This window comes from Ambystoma mexicanum, chromosome 5p (assembly GCF_040938575.1).
Source record: "Ambystoma mexicanum isolate Mex_15411 chromosome 5p, UKY_AmexF1_1, whole genome shotgun sequence".
Taxonomy (NCBI): Eukaryota; Metazoa; Chordata; class Amphibia; order Caudata; family Ambystomatidae; genus Ambystoma; species Ambystoma mexicanum.
In genome coordinates this window covers 1,352,955,424-1,352,978,413 of record NC_090930.1, presented here as the reverse complement: position 1 = coordinate 1,352,978,413, position 22,990 = coordinate 1,352,955,424, and the positions used below count along the sequence as shown (strand labels likewise).

Here is a 22,990-nt window from a genome sequence, read left to right as displayed (position 1 = left end):
AACGTCGATGGAGGAATCACAAGGTGGTACAGAGAGACGACTGGAGATTCAGACTGAGAGGGCCACTCCCGAAATGGCATAAGAAGGGACTGCTAAAGGGATTTTATTGGACTTGAGGACTTTTATCAGCTAGTGAAGCTTCGCATAAGACTGGGCACAGAGAGAGCCATTTTGGACTTCATCTGTTCAGGTAACAGATGGGGGTGGTACTCTACCCCGCACTGGGGTAGCAGGTGGGTCACGGCCGGGGTTTGGCTTCCCGGGTAACACCAGGTTCCGTGTCCCACACCAGGGAATTTATGGGGCAGGAAGGGGAGAATGAGGGAAGGGGCGATTCAGGGAAGGTTTACTGGGGGAAACCAGGGTGCACAAATATGTGGTGATTGTAAGGTTGGCTTGCAGTGGTTACAAAGGGTTCTCAGGGTAGAAGAGCATGGTTATAGGGAATCTCCGGTGTCTAACGTTGAATGTTAGGGGGCTAAACTCCCCACAGAAACAAAGGAAGGTGGAGGGTCTTTTGGGGTGACACTAACGGGATTTGGTGGTGTTCTAAGGGACCCACATACAAAGAATGGATAGAAATAAAATGTGTTTGCAACTATACCTGCTGATACTGCAGGCAAATGCCGAAGGGAAGGTGGCAGGAGTTCTCATAGCTTTTAGGAGGGGCTCTGCAAACAAAATAATTCGATCAAAGGCTCACAAAGAGGGCAGATATTCATTCTCAATTTTGCAAGTAGGCGAAAGTAAACTGACAGTGGCCTTTGTGTACTCTCCTAATGTAGGCCAGGAAGGTTTTTTTTAAAACCCTCTGGAGCAGCTGGCAGAGTTGGGGGAAGGGGTCTTAATATTGCTTGGAGATCTCAAAATAGTATGGGACCCTGTGCGAGTTCGCCGTTAACAAACACGTTACACTCAACCTCCCCCCTCTAGGGCTCTATGACAGAAATGTGAACAACTTTCCCTGGTAGATGTATGGGTGGCCCGCGGGGGGAAGAGATAAGGAGTTTACATTCTACTCACATGTGCATCGAACGTTCTCACATATTGATTATGTTTGGGTCTCGTTTCCACTTCTGGGTAATATAACCCAAATTCAGACACAGAAAATAACGATCTCAGATCATGCGCCGATTATATTTGAGATGAAGGTCCTGATAGATGGGCCTCACCTGTGGACATGGACATTTCCATTAGGGTTATTACAAGACCAGGTTACTAGAAAAAACCCTGGCTGAACGTTTTTAAATGAACGTAACGGGACACAACGTCGCAGGTAGAATCGGATGCCTTTAAGGCTACAATGAGAGGGTTCCCCATTGCAGAATAAGCGATAAGGCAGAAGCAGAGCATGGCATTAGAAATGGAGCTAGAGGCGGAAGTTCAACAGGTGCTCTCTCAGATGGAAACAAATATGGGCCCAAAGGTACAAAAGGCATACAGGGCAGCGGTTGGGAGGCTTCATATTTTCCATACAAAAAAAAGCTAAAAAATCCCTGCTTTACCCAAGACAAAAATTTCTTGAAAATGTATAAAACAGATCGTTTGTTAGCTAAGCAACTTCGCGAACAAGTTATCTCGCAAACCATTCAACGGATTAAACTTCCCATTGGCGAATTAAACAGACACTGATCATATTATAGCACAATTTCAACAAGTTTATCTAGACCTTTATAGCTCTGACTCTCCTGACCCGTAGACTCAAGGAGAATATCTGGACTCGGTCTCTCTCCCAAGGATTACATAGCAGGAAAGTCTAGCGTTAGAAAGGGAAATTACATGAGATGAGGTGCATCAGGCAATTCGGGAATTGCTGCTGAAGAAATCCCCAGGTCCCGACGGTTTCCAGGCGACTTTTTAATAAAATGTACAGTGAAGTTTTAACTCCAAAATTAACACAGCTATTCAACTCCTTAGAAAATTCAGGTGATTTAACTCAGTCCACGTAAGAAGCAAAAATGATACTGCTCCCCGAGTCGGGCAAAGATCTGTGTAATTGTGACTCTTATCACCCAATTGCCTTGATAAACCTTGACGCAAAATGTTTTACTGAAGTATTTGCTAACCGAATGGAGGATTTACTCCACACTTTAATAAACCCAGACCAAACAGATTTTATAAAACAGCAACAGACGCAGGACAATATACAGAGGGTCTGTCATATTTTGTAAAAAATAGAGAAGCCGGCGACCCCTGCAGTCCTGGTTTCATTTGATGCAGAGAAGGTTTCATTTGATGCAGAGAAGGCCTTCGACCAAGTTGAGTGGTCTTTTCTGTTTCGCACATTGGGTAAAATGGGGTTTGGTCCAAAATGTATAGCTATAACTGAAGCCAATTACAAACAAACCAGGGCAAGATTAATGGTAAATGGGTAATTATCTTCCCCTATCCCATTACAACGTGGAACAAAATAGGAACGCCCCTTATCACCTTTGTTATACGCAATTCATTTAGAACCATTACCGGTGGAAAATTTGACACACACACGCCATTAAAGGAGTTGAGTTTGGAGGTACTGTGCATTCAACCATGGCTTATGCCGATGACATGCTACTTATGGCAACAGATCCCCACAATACATTGCATGCGGCTATGCGGGAAATTAGGCAGTTTGGCAAAGTGGCAAGATTGAAAATCAACAATGCTAAATCGGAAGTACTGAACCTGTCCCTACTGGAGGTGGAGGAGAAAAACTTGCAGCTGAACACACAATTAGGGCGGCGAAAGAAGGGATAAAGTTATTGGGAGTGATTATAATTACTACTATAAAAGGGTTAAAGCGAACTACCTCTCTTTGTTAAAGAGCGTGGGGTCCACTTACTACCTCATGGTTAGGTAGGATCAACTCAATCAAAATGGTTACTCTCCACAAGATATCATATATTTTTTTAAAGTTCTACCGATACAGGTTCCGATTACTTTTTTCCAGAAATTGCAAAGTGCGACATCTAAGTTCATCTGGAATAATAAAACTCCTAGGATATCCCAACGTACATTAATGATCCCGACTAGCCATGCCAGGTTAGGACTCCCGAATTTTAAGTCATATTATTATGCCGCACAAATACGGGTCTTAAAAGATTGGTTTCGGGGAAACACAGAAAAAAGGTGGCTGCAAATGCAGAGGGCGCTGGGAGGCTGTTATATTTATTGTTGGGAAAGAAGGGAGGTGTTACATAATTCACACAATTAATTTCTTGTAAGGCATCCACAATGTACATATTTATGCACTGCCTATTCTATACATTGTACATAGTTATTGATGGGTGATAGAATCTCATGTTTGTTTGACTACTGTTTCTATGTATACTTGTTATGGCTCATGTCACAGAATGGGAATGCTGCAGGGGTAAGAGTTCCAGTTGAATCAGTTGGCTGTGGCTCGCTGGCTGGGGGTTGCGTACCTTGATGTCGTTCAAACCCAGTTGTGGTTATTGAGTCACCCACAACAAACTGGCGACGAGGAGGGGATCTGGCTGTTGTGACAACCCCCGGCGGCCCCTGCTTTGTGGGGCAGATGGTGAGAGAGCTAGACGATGTCTGTGGGAGCAGCAGAAACCAACAGCCCTTGCGTAGGGTGTGGAAAAGGATAGCGCCATTGCCTCTGAGCAGCCCCCTGTGTGGGGAAGTGGGCTGGGCTGCGTCGGAGAAGGAGCCGCGGCGGAGTACAGGTGACCCGCGGTGAGCAGCCAGTGAAGTTCGATGCTCAGCAGCTTGGGACCGGCCAGGAAAAGTGTCCGCCGCACCGGAGGAGGAAGAGAAGGTACGTGCTGGTTGCGGACTGTGCACAAGCATGAACAAGGCTATGGAAATTTGAGCCGCACTGCTCCTACCCGAGTGGAGGAAAGCACCCGCGACGTGCTGAGCGTGCGCGAGTAGACGTCACGCAGGGAGGTGCTACAGGCTTCGGGGTAAGGAGTTCACACAGCGCTTTCTGGAGCTGCCGCCAGAGCAGTTGCCACAACATCGCAGAAATCTGCGGGGGAAGCAGCACATAGGATGGCTGCAGAGGTGAGCCAGAAGTGAAGAGGCGAGTGGAACGAGTGCACAGGGCTCATAACAGCGCATATTGGATGCTATATCGACCAGCAGGCTTGCAGCTTCAGGGGTGAGTGAGCCCTGCCCCAGTTTCTAGGGCACAGTAAGCCTCCTGGTGTAACTTGCGGAATTGAAGAAAAACGGGCTCATATCCTGTTTGTTTCTTGGTACTAAGGAACTGTGATTAGTCAGTTTATGAGACTTTGGGGCCCTTGAAAATATACCAGCTCCAGTGTTTCCTTACTGGTGTGGGAAAGCCCAGAATCAGATGGGCTGACTGGAAGGAGGGGTTTGTAAAGTATGCCCTAGCTGCTTTTGGTGCAAATTATTCAAATGAGAGGAAGGAGGCCCTCCTGTTTCACTGCCTGGGACCTGATGGACAAGACCTTTTGAGAAAATTGCCTGAGCCCACTGACTTGGGGGATGTGGGTCCGTATGAGAGAACTCTTGCCAAGTTAGACACACTTTCGCGTGGAGGAGAATATTATATTGGAGTGCTACAAATTTGCCACCAGAGAACAAAAACAGGGCGAAAGTATTGAAGAGTTCATGACAGCGCTTAGAGGGCTGGCAGTAAAATGCAGATTTACACTGTCATGATGAACACCCAAGAGACCAATTAATGATAAAATGTTCAAATGAAAATATTAGGAAAGAACTGTGGAAGGAGCGCAAACCCACCTTGGACAGGGCGATAGAAATCGCGAAAATGGTGGAACACAGAGAAGTGCATCAAAACTCTCCAGCTTGACATAGGGGGTGACCGGTTATCAGATAGACCTAAATTGGAAGAGGGGTTGGTGCATAGTTTTTAAGGCGCCACCAAGACTTTTTGCAAACAATACTGCCGGAAGATATGAGAAGATGGACAGGAAGACAGATGAGCAGGGGCATTAGAGGTTCCCCAGCAAGACGTTTTCGGCGTCAGTGGGTTCCCTTATGGGGACCTGTCAGGGGTTTCGGGATGTCTAGGGATGCCAAGAATACATCAGGCAGGAGGTGCTTCAGGTGTGGGAGCGCCACACACTTGGCGTTTGACAAAGAATATTTGGCCTTGCACATAATTTTTCATGAGTGTGAAAGGAAGGGTCACCTAGCACAGTGTTGTAGGAACTTCAACGCTGGTAAGGTCCGTGAAGTCACTGCATGTGGTGATGATAGTGAGGCTGGGGAGACAGGGAGAGAGGTTGTTTTTTCAACCTCTCTCCCTGCGGCAAGGTGAAAATCCCCAAACCTTATGCAGATGTGATGATCAAGGGGATACCAGTGAAGATGCTGATTGATAGTGGTGCAGACTATACCTTGATCAGTGTTAAAGTCTGGAGAGACAAATTTCAATGTTGTACTTTGTGGGCAGATGATGTCAAGGTGAATGCTTATGGAGATGTTCCTATAAAAACTATTGGATGTTTTGAGGGGGAGCTGCAATTTAAAGGAAGTAAGGCTATTAGTACCATTTATGTGGCAACCAAGGGTGGGGAGTACTGTCATGGAGTCATCAGGTCGAGTAGAAGATTAAGTTAGATGCCAGAAATCCAGACCAGGTCTTAACTGTGAAGGGTGTGGGGACACAAAATGACAGTGTAGGTGGTGTGAGTGGAGAAAAGAGTGGAAAGCTTGGGTGCTTAAGAGGTTTTGTTCACAAAATCAGGTTAAAAAAGGGAGCGTGTCATGATTCCTGCCCCTCATGTCCCCAGCCCTTCAAGATGTCAGGCTGGAGCCAGGCCATGATCATCTACATGGCCCTCAAGGGCCACTCCATCCCTCCAAAGACCCACTTGGAGTCAGACTTGGCGCTTGTGGCACCAGGCTCACTCACTCCCATAGGATAACATTGGGGATTGGACTTGTAGTGCATTGATGGGGACAAGATGGATGCCTCCACATATTTCGGTTCCCAGAACTGCATGTGCGGTCTAGTCTTTTAGGTGTGGTTCAGCCCAGAGACACTTGGGATACCCAGAGACTATTTAAGCCACACCCAGGCTAAGAAACATGCTTTGCGTTTTCTGCACCTGCAGCGTGACACTCACCGTGTTCGGATCGGTCTCCAGAAGGCCTGCATCTTTCTTCTGCGCTCAGCTCCTGCAAGAACAAGAACACAGTTAGGAACAGCCTTACCTTGCAACGCTTCTGCCCATCAGTCATCGCTCCTTCTGTTCTGCGGGCATCTTCGGCGGTGTCATTCCCATCCCGGCACGCCGCTTTCTAAGGAAAAGGGAAAAGAACAGAAAAAAGGCATTAGTAAGCATTCTGCAAATCTTTGCTTATTTTTAAATACTGTACGAGCTTCAAACGCTTACCTGAATCCCAGCCGCTCTGGGGGAACTCTGTCTCCGGAACTTCTCAACCATCTTCAAGAGGAAAAAGACACTACAGGTTAGCGTGGAAACATCTAGAGGCATTGCATACCGTGCTTTCCCACCGCATTTGTTCTTCATAACCGGCATCCACGCTGAAAACATTGCGGCACCTAAAAGACACAGAAAAAGAACTCAGTTCAATGCAAATACGAAAGGGGTGCATTGCGCTCTCACTCACCTTCAGTGCTACTCATCTCAGCAGCACGCCGGCCATCATCTAAGGAAGGAAATGAACGAAGTTAGAGAATTGTTCAAAAGACTCATACTTACCTGTCAGACTCTTGCCAGTGAAGTAACTAGGCAGCAACGAGCCCGCATCAATCAACACGCCCCTGCGCTGAAGGCAGGACGGAGAGCACACTATTAAAAAAAACAAGGTGAGCTGTGGATCAAAGGGAAGGGTTGGACCCCGGGGAAGAAGGGGTTCAAGCACACAGAGACAATAGGGAGTTAAACTCTACCAATCCTGTGTTTCGGGCCCAGTCTCCAGTCGAATAGCCTCCAGGAAAGTGTTTGAGGTTGTAAGAGGTCAGAACAGGCTGAGTGACGTCCCCATGGATACCAGGTGAGCGTTACAGAGCGATACCCAAAGTTGCGTGCTGTGTCATTAGCGTTACATAAAGAGGTGGAAGAGGAGTTATTGAGGATGGAGAGTGATGGCGTCATTGAGAGGCTGTAGGCATCAGAATGGGTCAGCCCCATTGTTGTAGTAAGGAAGGCCAATGGGCGAATAAGGTTATGTATCGATCCCGGACATCTTAACAGTATGGTAACTGCTGACAAGTTTCCTCTCCCAAGGATTGATGATTTGTTGGTGGGGGTATCGGGTGCAACTGTTTTCTCTATCTTAGACTTAAAGTCAGCGTATCATCAGGTGGAACTCCATGAGGAGTCCAAGGATCTCAGTGCGTTTATAACATCCATAGGTCTTTTCAGGTGTGTGAGGATGCCTTTTGGGTTAGTATCTGCTGCCAGTGTCTTTCAATTTCAGTATCATGTACAAACTTCTTGAAAGGAAAGCCGGGAATAATGAGCTATCAAGACGATGTGCTGATATGTGGAGTTGATGAGGCTGAACCTGATGCAAGGTTGAGGAAAGTCATGAGATTTCTAGGGGAGGCAGGCTTAACAATAGCCACAGAGAAGTGTAATTATAAGGCTAACAAGGTGGTTTATCTTGGCCATGAGATCTCGGGGAACAGAGTTAGGCCCAAGGAGGATGCAGTGGAAGCGATTAAAAGTATGTTGGCACCTAAAAGCAAAGGGGATGTACTATCCTTTTTGGGATTGGTCGAGTTTTTTGGAAAATATGTTAGAGGGTTGGCAGACAAAACAAGAAACATGCGCAGAAGGGTGTGACTTTTTGTTGGGATGAGAAATGTAAGATAGAGTTCGAGGAAGTGAAGTCAGCAGTGGTCAATGCACCTATTTTGAAGGCGTTTGAGGAAAATAAGAGGACTCTTGTTTGTTGATGCTAGTGACTTGCTTCAAGGAGTCTCAAGAGTGCTGAGTGTAGGTACTCTGAAGTTGAAAAAGAGGCTCTTGCATGTGTGTGTGTGGGGTGTGGAAAAGTTCAAAAGGTTTTTGTGGGGAAGAGAGGTCTGTACTGACCACAAACGGTTGATCAGTATATTTGTCAAAGGGGGTCTGGAAGGAGTATCTGGTCGCATAATGAAGTGGGTGAGTTCATTGCAAGGGTTGAGATTTTCGATCGGTACATATTCGTGGGGAGAGTAATGTTGTGGCAGACGCCCTGTCAAGGAGGGTGGAGCAGAATGAGGCTGGCACGGGTGAGGAAAGTCAGGAGGAGGATCTAATGGAAATATTTCAGGTTCAGGGCTGCATACAAAGGAATGAATGGGATGCTGCATGCATGGAGGATGAGTTGTATCAAAAAGTTGCAGCAAAGGTAAGGAGGAATGACATTAAGGAACAGAATGGAGCAATGGAGGGATTTGGTAAAGTAAACAATGTACTGTGGGTTCAGGGATGACTATTTGTATTGGGGGCATCAATTGGTGGTCCCGGTCAAGATGAGGAGCGCAGTAATAGATGTAGCCCATGTGGGTTGTTAGGCAGAAACCTGTGCAGTTCCCTCTGGGACCACTGCAAAAGATTTAAGACTACAGGTGTTGGCAGTAAACCCACTTGGTAGCAGTCTGTACCGCACAGATTCACTGTGGTAGCTGTGGCTGAGCAGCCAGACTTCCCTCAAGAAGAGTTAAGGCAGTATACAGAGGATACACAATAGGTACAGAGGCACAGTAGTACAAGCAAACACTGACCAGAGCTAGGTGTAAAAGTATAAACTTATTTATTAAAGGCACACTCATAAATTACACTAGCACATTAGAAAAGGTAAGAAAGTCAAACACAGTTACTATTACTCATATGTACATCCCCAATCATTTGTTGGACAATTCTAAGTTAACCCCACTTATTTCCAATCAGAGGTGAGCGCTTAACGTTAGATGGTACTCCAACAAGTATTACCAGAAGGGAGGGAAAAGGCAGAAATAAAGAGAGCAGTAAGGTAAAACACTTTTCACATAAGGTTAGCAAAGACAGTCAATGGTGGAACAAGGAGAATTAGTTTGGGCCCGCTTTAGAGGGAGCCAGGCGAAAAAGGTGCCCAAGATCACACAATGTGTCAAGTCTTTGCAGGTGAGCAAAAAGGTTTTACTTTGGTTCTGCAAAGTTTAGTTAGGGTGTCCCAGACCTACCCAGGTTCGAGAGCCGAGGGCTAAATCTACCCCGTACAATCGGTGGCAAGGGAGGCCGGGCGGAACACAGTACCTTTAAAAGTGGAAAGATTCCTCCAGCGGTGGTAGACGTTCCTGGTAGTGGGTGCAAGTCGCGGCGTCGTCCCGAGGAAGAGGTGATCTCGACGTAGGGGAAAGCTGCAGGTCGTTGCACTACCAGGGATGAGGCCAGCCGTGGAGTTTTCCGGCCACAAAGGATTTTTCCCCTCTTTCGCGGTTGAGGTAAAAAGTGGTATCCCGGTTGCCAGGGTGCTTGGCACAGGCAAGGCGGCCACGAGATGCTTCGGGACGGCGAAAAGAATGCAGCAACTGGTTGTCCCCACCAGTTAAGGGAAGAAGACTCTCCGGCAGGAGATCTCCTCTGTCGTCGGGAAAAGTGGTGAGACGGTTCTGCAGGGCTTCACCGGTGGTGTCGTCTTGGCAGGTCGGCTCGGCTTCTCCATCTTCGGCTTCTTAGGTCCTGTGGCGACTTCTGAAGAACCAGTCCCAAAGACCCTGCTTTTATGCAGCAAACCCCCATTCATACAGCCTAGCTGTCACTCAAACATGCTAAGTGGTGAGCGGGGTGGCTCACCACTTGGGCCAATCACACTAGAGTGCGACATGAGTTGGCAAGGCAACTCAGTCCAGGGTGCCTAAAACCTTCTCCCACACCCCCTGTGGTACCCAGACAGAATGGCACCACTTTGGAGGGCTTCTGTGCAGAAGCCCGCCAAAAGTGGAACAAAGGCTCGACTCGGGTTCAGGGTTACTGAAGTGAACCTAGACGCCATTTTGGCGGCGAGTTCCGGCAAAAAATCCCAACCGGTGAATTTATATTAAATAAATAAACCGGCGGTATCTTTAACATTGCACCAAAAAGTGGTGCATCAAAAACAATGGGAAATCCCATTGGGAAATATTCCGGTGGAATATTTCCGTGGTATCCACTGCCACCAGCCAGAACTCGGCGAGGGGGGACGGGACAGTACCCCCTCGACAACAGACCCAGGGGCAATCTAATTGCCCCTACCAGTACTTCCACAGTAAGATGGTTTGTACTGGTTAAGTTCCTAAGTTAAGACTAGTAAAGTCAATGGCAACTTTACAGACCCAGGGAGACAGTAGTCAGTCCCAGGGTGTGGAGTCTATGTTTGGGGGTCTCTAGGACACCCCTGTGCTACTGCACGGAAGGTGCTGTGTAACACACATTCAAAAACCAATGATGGCCTATGGGGAAAATTACCCCCTAGCCCATAAGCACATTGCAAGTCACAGAAACACTCTCAAGTCATGTCCAAGGGTGAGGGTAAAAGAGTCTCACTCTTGGCAGGAGAAAAAAAATAAACCCCAAGAAATCCAGCAAAGCTGCTGGGGGACTCACTAGGTTAGGAAATTCAGCCTAAACAGAGAATTCTTCCTAACATGGGTCATTTGGGGGTGGCGAGGACAAAAGGTCTATTGAGGGCCGACTTCTGGTGGCCTGGTGTGGATAAGGACGTGGAGGGGCAGGTGAAGCCATGTCTGGAATGTTTAGAGGGTGATAAAGGCCTTACGATTAAGAACGTTCCCATGGTTGTACGGGAAAGTCCAAGGGTGCCCTGGGATGAGGTAGTACTTGATCTTTTAGGGCCCTTCAACCTCAGTGGGTCTGGGGATATATACCTGTTAGTACTGATTGATCTGCTGTCCAAATGGCCTGAAGTGTGTGTGTTGAAGGAGATTTCAAGTGGGAGGATTATCCAGTTTTTGGACCAATTGTTCTGGCGGGAAGGTTTCCCGAAGAGGTGTTTGTCAGATAAGGGCACACAATTGGTGTCTGAAGAGTTTAGAGAATGTCTTGAAAAATATACTAAGTTGTACTACCTACCATAAGAGGGGCAGGTAGAGTGGGCGATGAGGAATCCGTGGAACGTCCATCAGAAAGAACACTACCGAAAGGTAAGTAGTTTGTTCTTCAAATCGACTCCTTCGTCCCACAGATTACTCATCTATGATCAATTCACAAAGCACTACAATGACCTGGAGGACATAGAATCCAAGAAGTAATGCTTTGAAACGTGTGCAAGGAAGACCACATGGCCGCTTAACAAATATCCAGAACAGGCACTATGCTTTGCAGAGCCGAGGTGGCAGCCACTCTGGAATGGAGTGAACCCAGAGACCCTCTGGGACCTCCTTGCCGGCAAGATCATAGCATTCCGAAATGCAGACAATGATCCATCAAGACAGGGTCTCTTTAACAGCCCTAACTGCTTGGTCATCTGCCTAACCAACGAAAAGCTGGTCACCAGTCCTGCTCTTGTGTCCGAGACGTATAACTTGAGGGCCCGCAAAGGATCTAACCGATGGAACCATTCCTTTGGGGAAGGGTGAGGCGGAGGAAAGAAGGCGGGTAAATGGATCTTTTGCGAGAGATAGAAATCAGAGACCACCTTCGGATGGTAGGAGGGACTAACTTTCAATGACGCCTTCTCCTTTGAGAACACTGAGCAGGGAGGATTAACAGGCAGAGCCTGGAACTCACTTAGCCGTCTAGTGGAAGTGATGGCAACCAGAAGAATCACCTTAAGGGTGAGCAGTCTTAAAGAACAGAAATGAAGGGGCTCAAAATAGAGCGCCCATTAAAAAAGTCAGCACCAAGTAAAAATTCCACGCCTAAACAAAATGGCTTGGGGGAAACCTATTAGAAAGACCCCTTAGGAATTGAATAACTGATTGTGAAAAAGGTGCCTTGCTCCAGGGATTCTCTTGAAGACTGCAATGGCTGCAAAATACCCCTTCACTGTAACAATTTGTAGGCCAGTCGGTTACAGACACAAGACATTCCAACACCTAGGAAGTGGAGCAAGATAAAGGGTCCAGATCCTTCTGCTGGCAACAAGCCAGAAACTTCAGTTACCTGCAGGCATAAACAGACTTGGTGGCGGGCCATCTAGCAGATATGAGCACGTCCAGGAAGTCCTCTGACAAATCCCAATCTCTATACCTCAACCTTTCAGCAGCCAGGCATGAAGGTTCAGGTTGCACACGTTCAGAGCGCAAGACGCATTTACAGAGCAGAGACCAAGGCTCAAACAGCGGAAAATCTTCCTACCTATGCGTCCATCCAGTCTCTTGCTCTCGCTGTCAGGGGGCAAAGACAGAAAAGAGGTGGTCTTAAGGATCCCCAGAGCGACCTCGACCACAAACTCTCCAGAGAAGCATGGGCAGAAAGAAACATGGGGTCAGAGGGTGCCGGCCTGTTCCTTTTAGCCAGGTTGCGGTCCAGTGAGACAACTGAAGCTGGCTTGGCCCATAGTTCCATCATTGCCCTTGCCTAATTGAAAGGCAAAATAGTGTTCTTTTTAGGACCCTCATCCAGGATGTCAGTAAGGTCTTATTGCATCTCTGAACGATGAAGGCGCCAACAGCCCTAAGGTGTCGACCACCTTTGCCATCAGGTGCTGAGAAGCAGCTTGTTCCTTCCCAGGGGCGGCAGCAGGGAGCATGTCCACCTCTGGTCTCTCACTTCTCTGGGGTGGAAGGGGTTTAGTCGGAAAGGGACAGGATCCATCATTTCTTCAATAAACATCCTCTGAACGGGACAATTATGCCCTTCCGGTGAGTGTGATAAACTTTTTTGTGGCTGGCATCACCTTCATCACTATAGAGGGATGTGAAGTCATGGGACCGAAGTGCGGAGACTGAACAGTGTGTCCTTTATACTGAAATTGTGTCTAGTCTCTTTGAGAAGTCCATGCCGGCTCATTCAAGTGTGGTGGAGTCGGTCGGAGTGCCCGTTGATGCCAATGCTGTGGCTGCTGGCATTGGGGCTGGGTGCCTTTGCAAAGAATCTTCACCCTGAATGCCTCCCATTCCTCAGGGCTCGAGCACTGAGTGAGAAAATGTATCTGCAGGGCCTCTTCCTCTGTCGTTCTTGGAGCGGTGGCTCAATTTCTTCGAAGACTAAGAATGATGCTGCAAAGAACCATCAGGGGTTTCAACCTCTTGCAGTGTGTTTCTTTTTCTTTTTGTCCTTTTAGAATGGGGATCATTCATCTGTGCCACAGTCCATGGCAGGCAACCTCAAACTTGACCACTTATCACCATTTTCATTGGGGAGGAAGATGAAAGGTTTAGTTTTACGCTCTCGAAGCACCTTTGGTTGCATCGATTGGTACGACACGCAGTTTTGAGTGTCGTGGCCTTCATCAAGGCAGTAAAGGCAAATGCGGTACAGATTTGAAACTGACATTTTGTGCCCACAAACCACACACACAGTTTAGGCCTTGGGGGTCATTCCGAGTTGGGCGGTAAGGGTTTACCGGCACCGGTAAGGATGCCGGTGTCGGTAAACCCTTAACGCCCTATTCCGAGGTCCCTTAGCGGGAACCGCAAAGGACGTGTGGTCAGACCACACACCCTTAACGGGTCCCATTAAAGGACCTTGGAGCTAATTACGGTACCGCAATTTGCGGTACCGTTATTAGCGCCTTCCCCATTCCCATTGAGCCCTATAGGGGCTCAAATGGGAATGGGGAATGGTTTTCAGAATGGGGACTTTCCGGGTCCTCCAAGGTTGAAATGACCCGGAAAGTCCCCATTCTGTCTACCCGGACCCGGCCCCAGGTTTGGAGGCAGCCATGGCGCTAATAGCACGATGGCTACCTCCAAACTCGGAATGACCCCCCTTGTCAGATTTGGCATCACAACCAATTTGGGAAGATAAAGAAGAATATTAATTAAACAAACGAATCAGTGTTTGTAAAGCGAGTCGAGTGCACGAAATAAAGGAATCGAGGTCACGGGGCGCTGCGCCTCTATACATACAGGCTCAGTGGTCACGTCCAGCGTGGGGCATGTAGAGGCATTTGGCAAAGCCAACGCGGTGACACACTGCGCTCCCTGGTGGCATAAATGTTTCCAAAGAGCAGCTGCACTAGGAGATAGACTTCAAAGATTAGGAATCTGTGGGAGTAATGAGTACATAAGAAGAAACTTGCAAATCTACAGATAACAATCAGTCGTGCAGTTTGATAACTTGAAGGATCTCGGGAGTATAGCTCAGCGGCAACGTGCTCGTCTTGGAAGCAAGACGACACTGAGCAACACAGGTTCGATCCCCGGGTCCGCACTTAGAAACCTCTGGGTATTAAGCGCGTTATAACAACCTATCATATCATATCTACAGTTCCAAATTCAGAACCCAAAAGAGTGTGGGAGTCCCTCTACTCAGAACAAACATGGGTCAAATACCCTGTTCTATGGAATCAGCCTTCCAAGAAATGAAAGGCAGTACCAACCCCAGGCTCAATCTAAGCAGGACACCGATTCAATTGTGTTCTGTGTCACAAGCTAACAGACCTCCTCCAGCCCGAGATGGGCAGGAGGCAGTGGTGGGCCAGAAGAACAAATGACTACCTCTGGTAATGTTCATTCTGATAGATGTTCCACCTACGGATCCTTCATTTCGGCTATATTCTTCCTGCAGCAGATGATCTCGGAAACCTGTGACAGCATGGGGCGCCGTGCGGCTCTGGGGTCGAGGATCCTCTGCACTATTAGTCTGAGTCCTGACAGGATGTCGGCACAAAAAGCTTGCACTGCACCCCATGACCTCAATTACTTGTTTGTTTCCCCCCCAAGTTCAGCTGAAGAGAAGGGGATTACTAATTAGATGGGGTAGCTTTCAGCATTGGAAGAAACAGGGAAAGGCTGGGAGGGAGATGAGGCACCCGTGGGATGAACATCCTTCAAAAAGAACATTACCAGAGGTAGGTAATTTGTTCTTGTAATTGATTGCGTCTTCTGATTGATTCCTCATCTTAGATAGACTCCAATAGCAGTACCAAAATGCAGGAAGAGGGTGGTGCAAACTCGATTGGTGTTAGTTAAGAACGTACTGCAGGACAGCCTTATTAAAGCGGGGGTATCCTGACCTGACAGCATCCAGTCCGAAGTCTTTCACAAACGTGTTGATAAAAGCCCATATTGCCATCTGACAGATGTCCTGAGTAGGAATGCTGATGTGGCAGCCATCCCTCTCCATACCCCCCTGCCCAGTTGAATGCACTGTGAAGCCTTTGTCATGTCTTTTCCTGCTATTAACATTCAGAGACGCATAAAACAATACATCTTGAAATGGTCTGTTTTGTTAGTACCTTGCCAGTGTAGCCCACAAAAAGCAGTTCATCTAGCATCTAGGGCTTGTTCTGACTATGCAGAGGTTCCACGCTCTTCATGGGTCAAGCCTATGTAGCCTCTTCTCTTCTTAGAGGTGGTGGGTAAAAGGCATGCAAGCAAATCTTTTGTCAAAGGTGGAAATCAGACACGGCCGTAGGCAGAAAGGAAGGCTTTCTTTCAGGTGAGGAGATTGAGAGGACATGAATGCAACATCTCAAACGGCGACCCCATCAGAAAAGTCACTACCCAGTTCAGATCCCACACCGGCACCACAAAGGGGTTTAGGAGAAAGGTATTTGTTAGTCCTTTTAGGAACTGCATAACAATGTGGATCATAAAGAACGACCCCTGTTCAGGCTTGCGCTTGAAGATGCAAGACGCAGGCAGAGAGCCTTTGTCTTTCGCAATTTGTAGGCTTTGCCTAGCAAGGAGCAATAGGTAACAATAGAACCTCTGAGATGAGGGAGTGCAAGCTATTTGTAACCACGCTTACATCATGCACAAACCTGACGAAGAGTGCCGAGGAACCTCGACGCAAGAGTCGCACAGCGCCCCCTGATCTGAAAAGGTTACAAGATATGCTGCAGCAGGAATAATATATCTAAGATGAGGAATCTATGGCAGGACACAATCAATTAGAAGTGTAATGTAGAATGCTCATGTTAGCATGCTTTAGCCCGAAGTAGATCAGTCTTGAGCTATCACCAAGTTAGTTAGAAAAGTACAAATAGCAATTGACAATTAGTGTTAGATAAATTCTAGATAAAATCGCTTGGAAAAAACAAAATTCAGAGTTAAGACAGCATATAGTTCTTATAGCAATGTTTCAGGTAGAAAAAAAAAAGACTGTTTGAAACCGGTGAACCTCAGAAATTGTGAAAGAGAACTGTAGAATTATAACTACCCATGACAAAAAATGTACTGTGTAAAAACTAAACGTTCATACCTGTTCTATCACAGTTTTCAACCACCACTGAGGGCCCATTAGTGTTATTGCAGCAATTATTTTGGCATGCAAGACTCCAAGAGCCCAATCCTGCAATAAAAAAAATATATAAATGATTTTCTGTTAAAAGGTAATGTGCGCACATATCTTTACAATCTGATAAAATGAATTCTTCCCAAAACATGAATGAGGAACCAAAAGTTGTTTTGACTACAAAGAACACATGTACTTACCTCGGCTAAATTCTTTACAACAGATACAATAATTACTGCCTAAAATTCCGCATTTTTACAATTTTCAACAGTCAACAGGTGGCTAACTGCGACAAGGAGGCAGATGGTAAAAGCTACTTGGCACCCTTTTGCACCCAGATTGTGGTAATCCATATGTACACAACTGGAGCCACTGATGCCATCTTCCTCAGTTCTGACATTTTTACCTCAGGAAACCATAAAAAATGGCATAATTGTCCCATACCAAATGTAAATGCAAAAGCTCCAAATAAACAACATTCACTGTTGGTCTGGTTTGAATTCACATTCAACTTTCAATATGCCCCAATTCGCCACATAATCTTGGTTGTAACCATGATTATTACCAAAAGTTGGAGATGAGGAAATTACTTAACTCTTGGTAATATTCTTTCTGATGGATGCAACTCCCATGTATCCCTCCTCAGTGAGCTACATCTCCCACTGCTGCTTCTCTCGTGCAAGTTCTCCGTGGCCAGGGGGCTCTGTGTCAGTTCTACATCGTATCCACTGGGAACCCCTACGCGTGCCACGCTAGACATGGCATTGGGGCCAGTATATATCGAGGCACCATGCCCTTTTTTTTCCCAAGCACTCTTGACATTTAGGGACAACAGATTCTAGAATGCGTACTTGCTGTCCGCCAAGAGGGGCAGGTCAGGAGTGCGATGAGGAATTCGTGGAGGAACATCCATCAGAAAGCATTACTGAAAGATAAGTGATTCATTCTTCGAATTGATACCTTCCTTCCTTCCACCGATTCTTCATCTATGAAAGACTTCCATAGCATTACGTAGATCTGAAGGATTGAACAGGTTATTTGGCTGTGTTTGTACTTGGTATATGATGCACAGGGTATATGATGGAAACACCTGAAAGACCATACTTGACACAGAGAGGTGAGACTACACCTGGCATGTAATGGTATATTTTGGCATTTGAGTATGTACTTGTTAAGCGGTCATATGATGAGGGTAGTCAGCTATCAACTGTGTCTACAGGCTTATACCTTAAAGTATGGTGGAGGTTGGGTAGAATACCTCCCCAGTGGTGGGCAGTGGACTTGGTCACTTAAAGAAAAGGTCTTGACACCAGGCACATACAGCACTTAATGTGGAGAAGGGCAGCCCTAGTGATATTGAGTTCCCAAATGTAATTCCTCGGAGTTGCCACTTGCTACATCACAGAGAGTTGAGCACATGACTAATTAAAGTGTGTACACAAACATTTTATTATCACCCATAGTTGCAAAAAACGAGTGGGATCACTGGCTAAGGGTCTGCACCAGGTCTAGCCGAAGGAATGGCTCCAGTTCCGCAGTGAGGAATGGGAAAAAGAAGGGAAGATGCATCTTTTAAGAGATGGAAATTACAGACTACCTTCAGGAGGAAGGACGGCCTCACTCTCAATGTCACCTTCTCTTTGGAGAAAAGCAAATAGGGATATCTAACCGACAACACCTGGGAGTGACTCACTCAGCCATCTATCGGAGGCTATTGCAACCAGAAAAATCAACTTCAGGGTGGAGAACCTTAAAGAAGAAGAATGCAGATGCTCAACGGGAGCACCCATAAGGAATCTCAACACCAAATTTAAATCCCACCCCAGAACAAACTGGCGTGGGGTGAAACTGGTTGCACTACCCTCGCAAATATTTCATAATTGTGGGGCATCATGAAAAATGAGGTTTGCTCAGGGTTCCTCTCATAAGCCTAGACGGAATAAGTTACTTATCTGTAGCTCCTGTTCTCCAGCACTGGTATCTTTCATAGATTAACATGCTGCGAATATTCCCCATCGTTAGCCTGGGAATCCTCGGTAACAGCAGTTTAAACAAACTGAATTTCAGTAACTTTTGTGCTCTAGTATAGTCACTTTTGGTTCATACCGCCCGCAGCCAACTGGAAAGGCTCTCTTAGCTCCACCCCTGGTGGCCATCTTCTGATTTTAGCATAGCGCACGTGAGTGGCAGCCAAGAAAAGCCAAGCAGGGTAGGTGGGAGGGTTGCATGTGAATCTATGAAAGAAACCAATGCTGGATAACAAAAGTTACTGGTAAGTAACTTATTTCTTCTTCAGCATTGGATCTTTATAGATTATCATGCTGTGAATAGATTACAAAGCAGTACCATATAACCATAACGGGCGGAGGTAAGATCCTACCACTAGAGACACTACTAACCTCACGCAAACAGGTTACGAAGGACAGACTGGCCAACACTGGACTGTACTACAGAATCCCTGTCGACACAATAGAACCTGGTAAATGTGTGCACTGACCTCCACATGGCTGCCCTGCAAATGTCCAGCAAGGGGATGGGGGTCCCAGAAAGGAAGGCTGTCTAGGCGGCTACTACTCTGGTAGTGTGCTCTGGGTCAGCCAGGGAGAGGCCTGCCAGCTTGCTGGTGGCAGAATGAGATGAATGGCGATATATCCATCGGGAAATGGAAGGCTTGGAGAGCACCATTCCCACTCCAAAGGGACTAAATGCCACAAAGAGCTGAGAGATTTGACAGAAAGACTTTGTGCAAGGACGGGGCGTGGCTTGGCAACCACGGACTAGGCTGCTTTTCCTAGGAGCTCTGTGATCCGAAAGGCGATCCGAAGACACGCATGCAGTCAGAACGTTGACTCCAGCACGAAAAGCCTATCAAAATGAACATGAACGCGCAGGGACCTGAATGCCTGTCCCAGCAGCAAGATTGAAGCACCATAGCAAAAGTTATGATACTTTGTTTCCCCCGATGGATGCCGTGGAACTTGTAACAAAATGGCGGCGACCTCAGACAGAGGAGCCCTTTGAAGTGAGGTCTGTGAATACCGAGTGCGCCCCCTGTGGAATGAGGAGTCGGTGCGTCTTTGTGAAAGTGGCTGAACGCGGTGCAGCGGGATCATACCCAGCAAGAAATGGGAGGTACGGCAGTGTAAGGCGGGCTGCGACAGCGCGCTGGGACTGCAGGCGCATAGGATTGCCTGGGGAGTGTCAGAGAAGGTGACGGAGGCTCCCCCGCTGGGAGCGCCTAACGAGAGCGCGGCAGGAGCAGGATGGCCCGACAACGGGAGCCCCCTCGGGCAGCACGGCCTCCGCGTTCTTGAGCTGCCACAGAGTATCACCAGATGCCGGGAGCAGGAGGCGAACACTGAGAACACGAGTGGCGGCCACGCGAGCACACCAAAGGTAAAGACGCCTGGCGAATACAGCAGATGATCCTGCAATGACCGCGCTGCAACGAGGTAAACATGGACATGATGCCGCCATCGCTGTTGGTTGCCACTATACCCAAACAAAAGTGTAATAGGCAATATAGCCAGGATATAGTGGGCAAACCAGGACCCAGCGCTGCAAATATCCCCCCCCCCCCGCTGGGGCCCAAGGTGCAATCTATTACCGATGAGGTAAAACAGCAGGAAGGACCACGGCGAATAAACACAGGCACAAGATGCACTGATAGTGGGCCACGGTACAGAGGGAGCGAGCAGCGAAACAGAGCCCCTGATGGGGGCAACAAGACAATGATCTGAGGATGTGGAGGCTCATAAAATAGCAGATGGGAAGGGGCTGCAGATGAGGCCATAGCAGCGAGTGGGGTACATTGAAGATATCAGAAGAGAAGCTTGGCCAGCGTCACCCGAGCTGGGCTACCCCGGGGTGCCTAGCAATATATCCCCGGATGCGGGGGACTGGACAGTGAGGTACACATGGCAGCCGTGAATGTACACTATTTATCACGGCAGCAGGCGCAAATACACCATTGGGCCAGTAAACAGTGCTAGAAGCCGAGCATAAGCGGTCTCCACACTTTGCCTAGTGTGAACGCTTGAAGGGATTCTCTGCCATAAGTACCCTGAGGTATCGGAAGGGAGCAAAGGGCCTAGAAGAGTGTGGGGAGGGCACACTGAGTGCGAATACTGGAGAGCACGAAGTATAGAGCTGAGCTGGGTGGCGGAAGGCGCAAGAGTGACCTCAGTGAACATTGAGAGTGGTGCACAGAGGACAAGGAGCACAAGAGGCAGGCGGTCCGACCGGGGCCAACAGCAATCTGCAAGAAACAGTAAGGACAAACGGAAATGTGGGAGGATACAACCCACCCGTGGATATAGCTCAGCGCATGTGCATCCATACGGGATACTACGGGATACTTGGCCTGGGCCTGGAGGGGATCGTAAGTGGCGCAGAAGGATCGCAAAGTAGATGCGCCGCGAACAATACTTGACCGGGACTGCAAGATGACGGGGAGAGTAACTAAGGGCAAAAGCAAGCAACCCACGATGGAAGCGTTTGCTAAGACACAGCAGTCCCCAGCAGTGTCGGCACACAGTGGCGCAAATGCACCCACAGAAAGTCCCCCGGGGACCGAAAACCAACAGATACTCATGGCTATAACAGAGCTAAGAGACTCATGGGCTATAGCAATGGCGGACCTGCGAACCTCCTTAGAGGCCAAAATAGATGCAGTGGGAATAGATGTCAACCTGCTGCGACAAGATGCTAAGGCGCTGGCGGACAGGACAAGCAATCTGGAGAGTGCGGTCAAAACTAACACGGACACCAGCACCAGTAACGCAAAGGAGGTCCAGATACTAAAGCAGCAGGTAGCCAACCTGGAGAATCAAGCGGAGGAAGCTGAAGGAAGGGCTAGATGGAATAACATCCGTGTGGTGGGCCTTCCGGAAGGAGAAGGTGGCTAGGACCCTTCTGATTATGTCGAGAACATGATCCTGAAGGAAATAGGGGCCGACAAACTCTTGCAGGGATTCACAGTACAGCGAGCGCACAGAGCCCTCATGAGGAAACCGAACCCTGGAGCTCCCCCCACACGCAATAATTGCTAAGATACTGAATTACAAAGATCGCAAGAAGATCCTGGAGTACTTTCGAAAAGGAGGAACGATTGAAAGAGCCTCGGCTACTATAACAGATTATCCTGATTATACCATGCTCGTCCAGAGGCAGCGGTATAGCTATGTGGCTGTAAAAAGGAGGCTTCGCACGGCCGGCATCAAATATATGCTTCTGTAACCTGCCAGACTTAAAGTACTGCACAAGAGTAGAATGTTCTTTTTTGACACCCCGGAGGAAGCAGCGACATGGCTGGACCTGCAGGGCTGTCCGGAACGAGATGCGGAACAGGCCCAAGAAGAGCACGATAAATGATGGGGATGTTATATATATAATGGGGTATCACGCAACAGGGTATCCCAGTAGAGACTTGGTAAAGACATTGATAGACAGTAATGGATGGGAAGTGTTGAAACTGGGATATGCCATCCTGGATTTAGCCGGAGTTTGACGGACTGGAATATAGAGTATTGAACACATGGGTAAAATGTATAGCAATGCGTGGTTGAATTGAAGCAAGTAGGAGCGGCAGGATACAGGCACCTTACCCCCCCATCCCCCGAATAGTAGTAGTAGGATAGCCATTAGGGCGACCTCACCCTGCGGAGCTTCGAGTACAGGCTATTGCCAGAAAGAGCTAGATGCGGGGGTGCCTGAGATCCAGGGATGGAGCTGGGCAACAGTTGGGGGGGGGGGGGGGGGGGGTAATGTTGGGGAGGGGAAAGGAGGTGGGAGGGAGGTGGGAAGGGGTGTTTTTAGTTATGGGGAGTTTAAGTTGGGAAACGAGCCTATATAGACTGAGATGGAGGATAGACCTGGACTGCATGGGTGGGGGGCGGGAGGGAACTCTGACAGACCATGGGAGACCTTAAAATAGTCAAGTGGAATGTCAGGGGGCTTAACAGTTATTTAAAGAGGAACAAGGTCATGTTGTACCTGCGTAGACAAAAGATAGACATATCACTGTTACAGGAAACTCACCTGACCCGGGAAAACTGACTGTTACCAAGAAATGGAAAGGGGTAGTGGCGGGCTCGTCATACTCAGCTTATGCAAGGGGAGTGCTTATCTGGGTGGCGCTGCATGTCCCGTTTCAACTGTTGCAGGAAGTAGCAGAGACAGATGGAAGAATGGTCATAATAAGGGGACTGGTAGAGAATAGGGAGATAAGCATTGTGAATACATATGTACATATGCCCCGAATCAAAACACAACAGCATATTTCAGAACGCTGTGCACCAACCTTAGCATAGGTATGGGGAGTGCAGTGATCTTGGGAGGGGACTTTAATTGCGTGCTAAACCCGAGAATGGACAGATCAGATGGGAAGACAGATAGACCCACCCCAGCTGCCATAGTGTTGCAGACATTACTGGATGACTTTGGCCTAGAAGATGTGTGGAGAACAAGACACCCCCAAGGAAAGCAATACTCGCATTACTCAGCCCCGCAGCAGTTGCATACGAGGCTGGACTATGTATTTGCTACGTCAGAGCTAATTGCAGAGGTCACGCAAGTAGAATACAAAGCGAGGGTCCTATCGGACCACTCACCTCTTGTCCTCGAAAGGCAATATTGCCCCCCGAGAGCAAGGATTTCTGACGGTGGGGGGGGGGGGGGTCTTGGCTGACCTACAAGAAACAGAA

At 47.8% G+C, this 22,990-nt stretch overlaps 1 protein-coding gene across 1 annotated transcript in view; it reads right to left on the bottom strand.

The window, feature by feature from the left end:
• Positions 1–22,990, bottom strand: part of MARCHF6 (membrane associated ring-CH-type finger 6) — a 2,224,824-nt gene that overhangs the window by 445,513 nt on the left and 1,756,321 nt on the right. Inside the window, exon 23 of the mRNA XM_069613753.1 lies at positions 16,254–16,343. Coding sequence (XP_069469854.1) covers positions 16,254–16,343 — 90 coding nt within the window. The remainder of the gene's footprint in view (positions 1–16,253; positions 16,344–22,990) is intronic.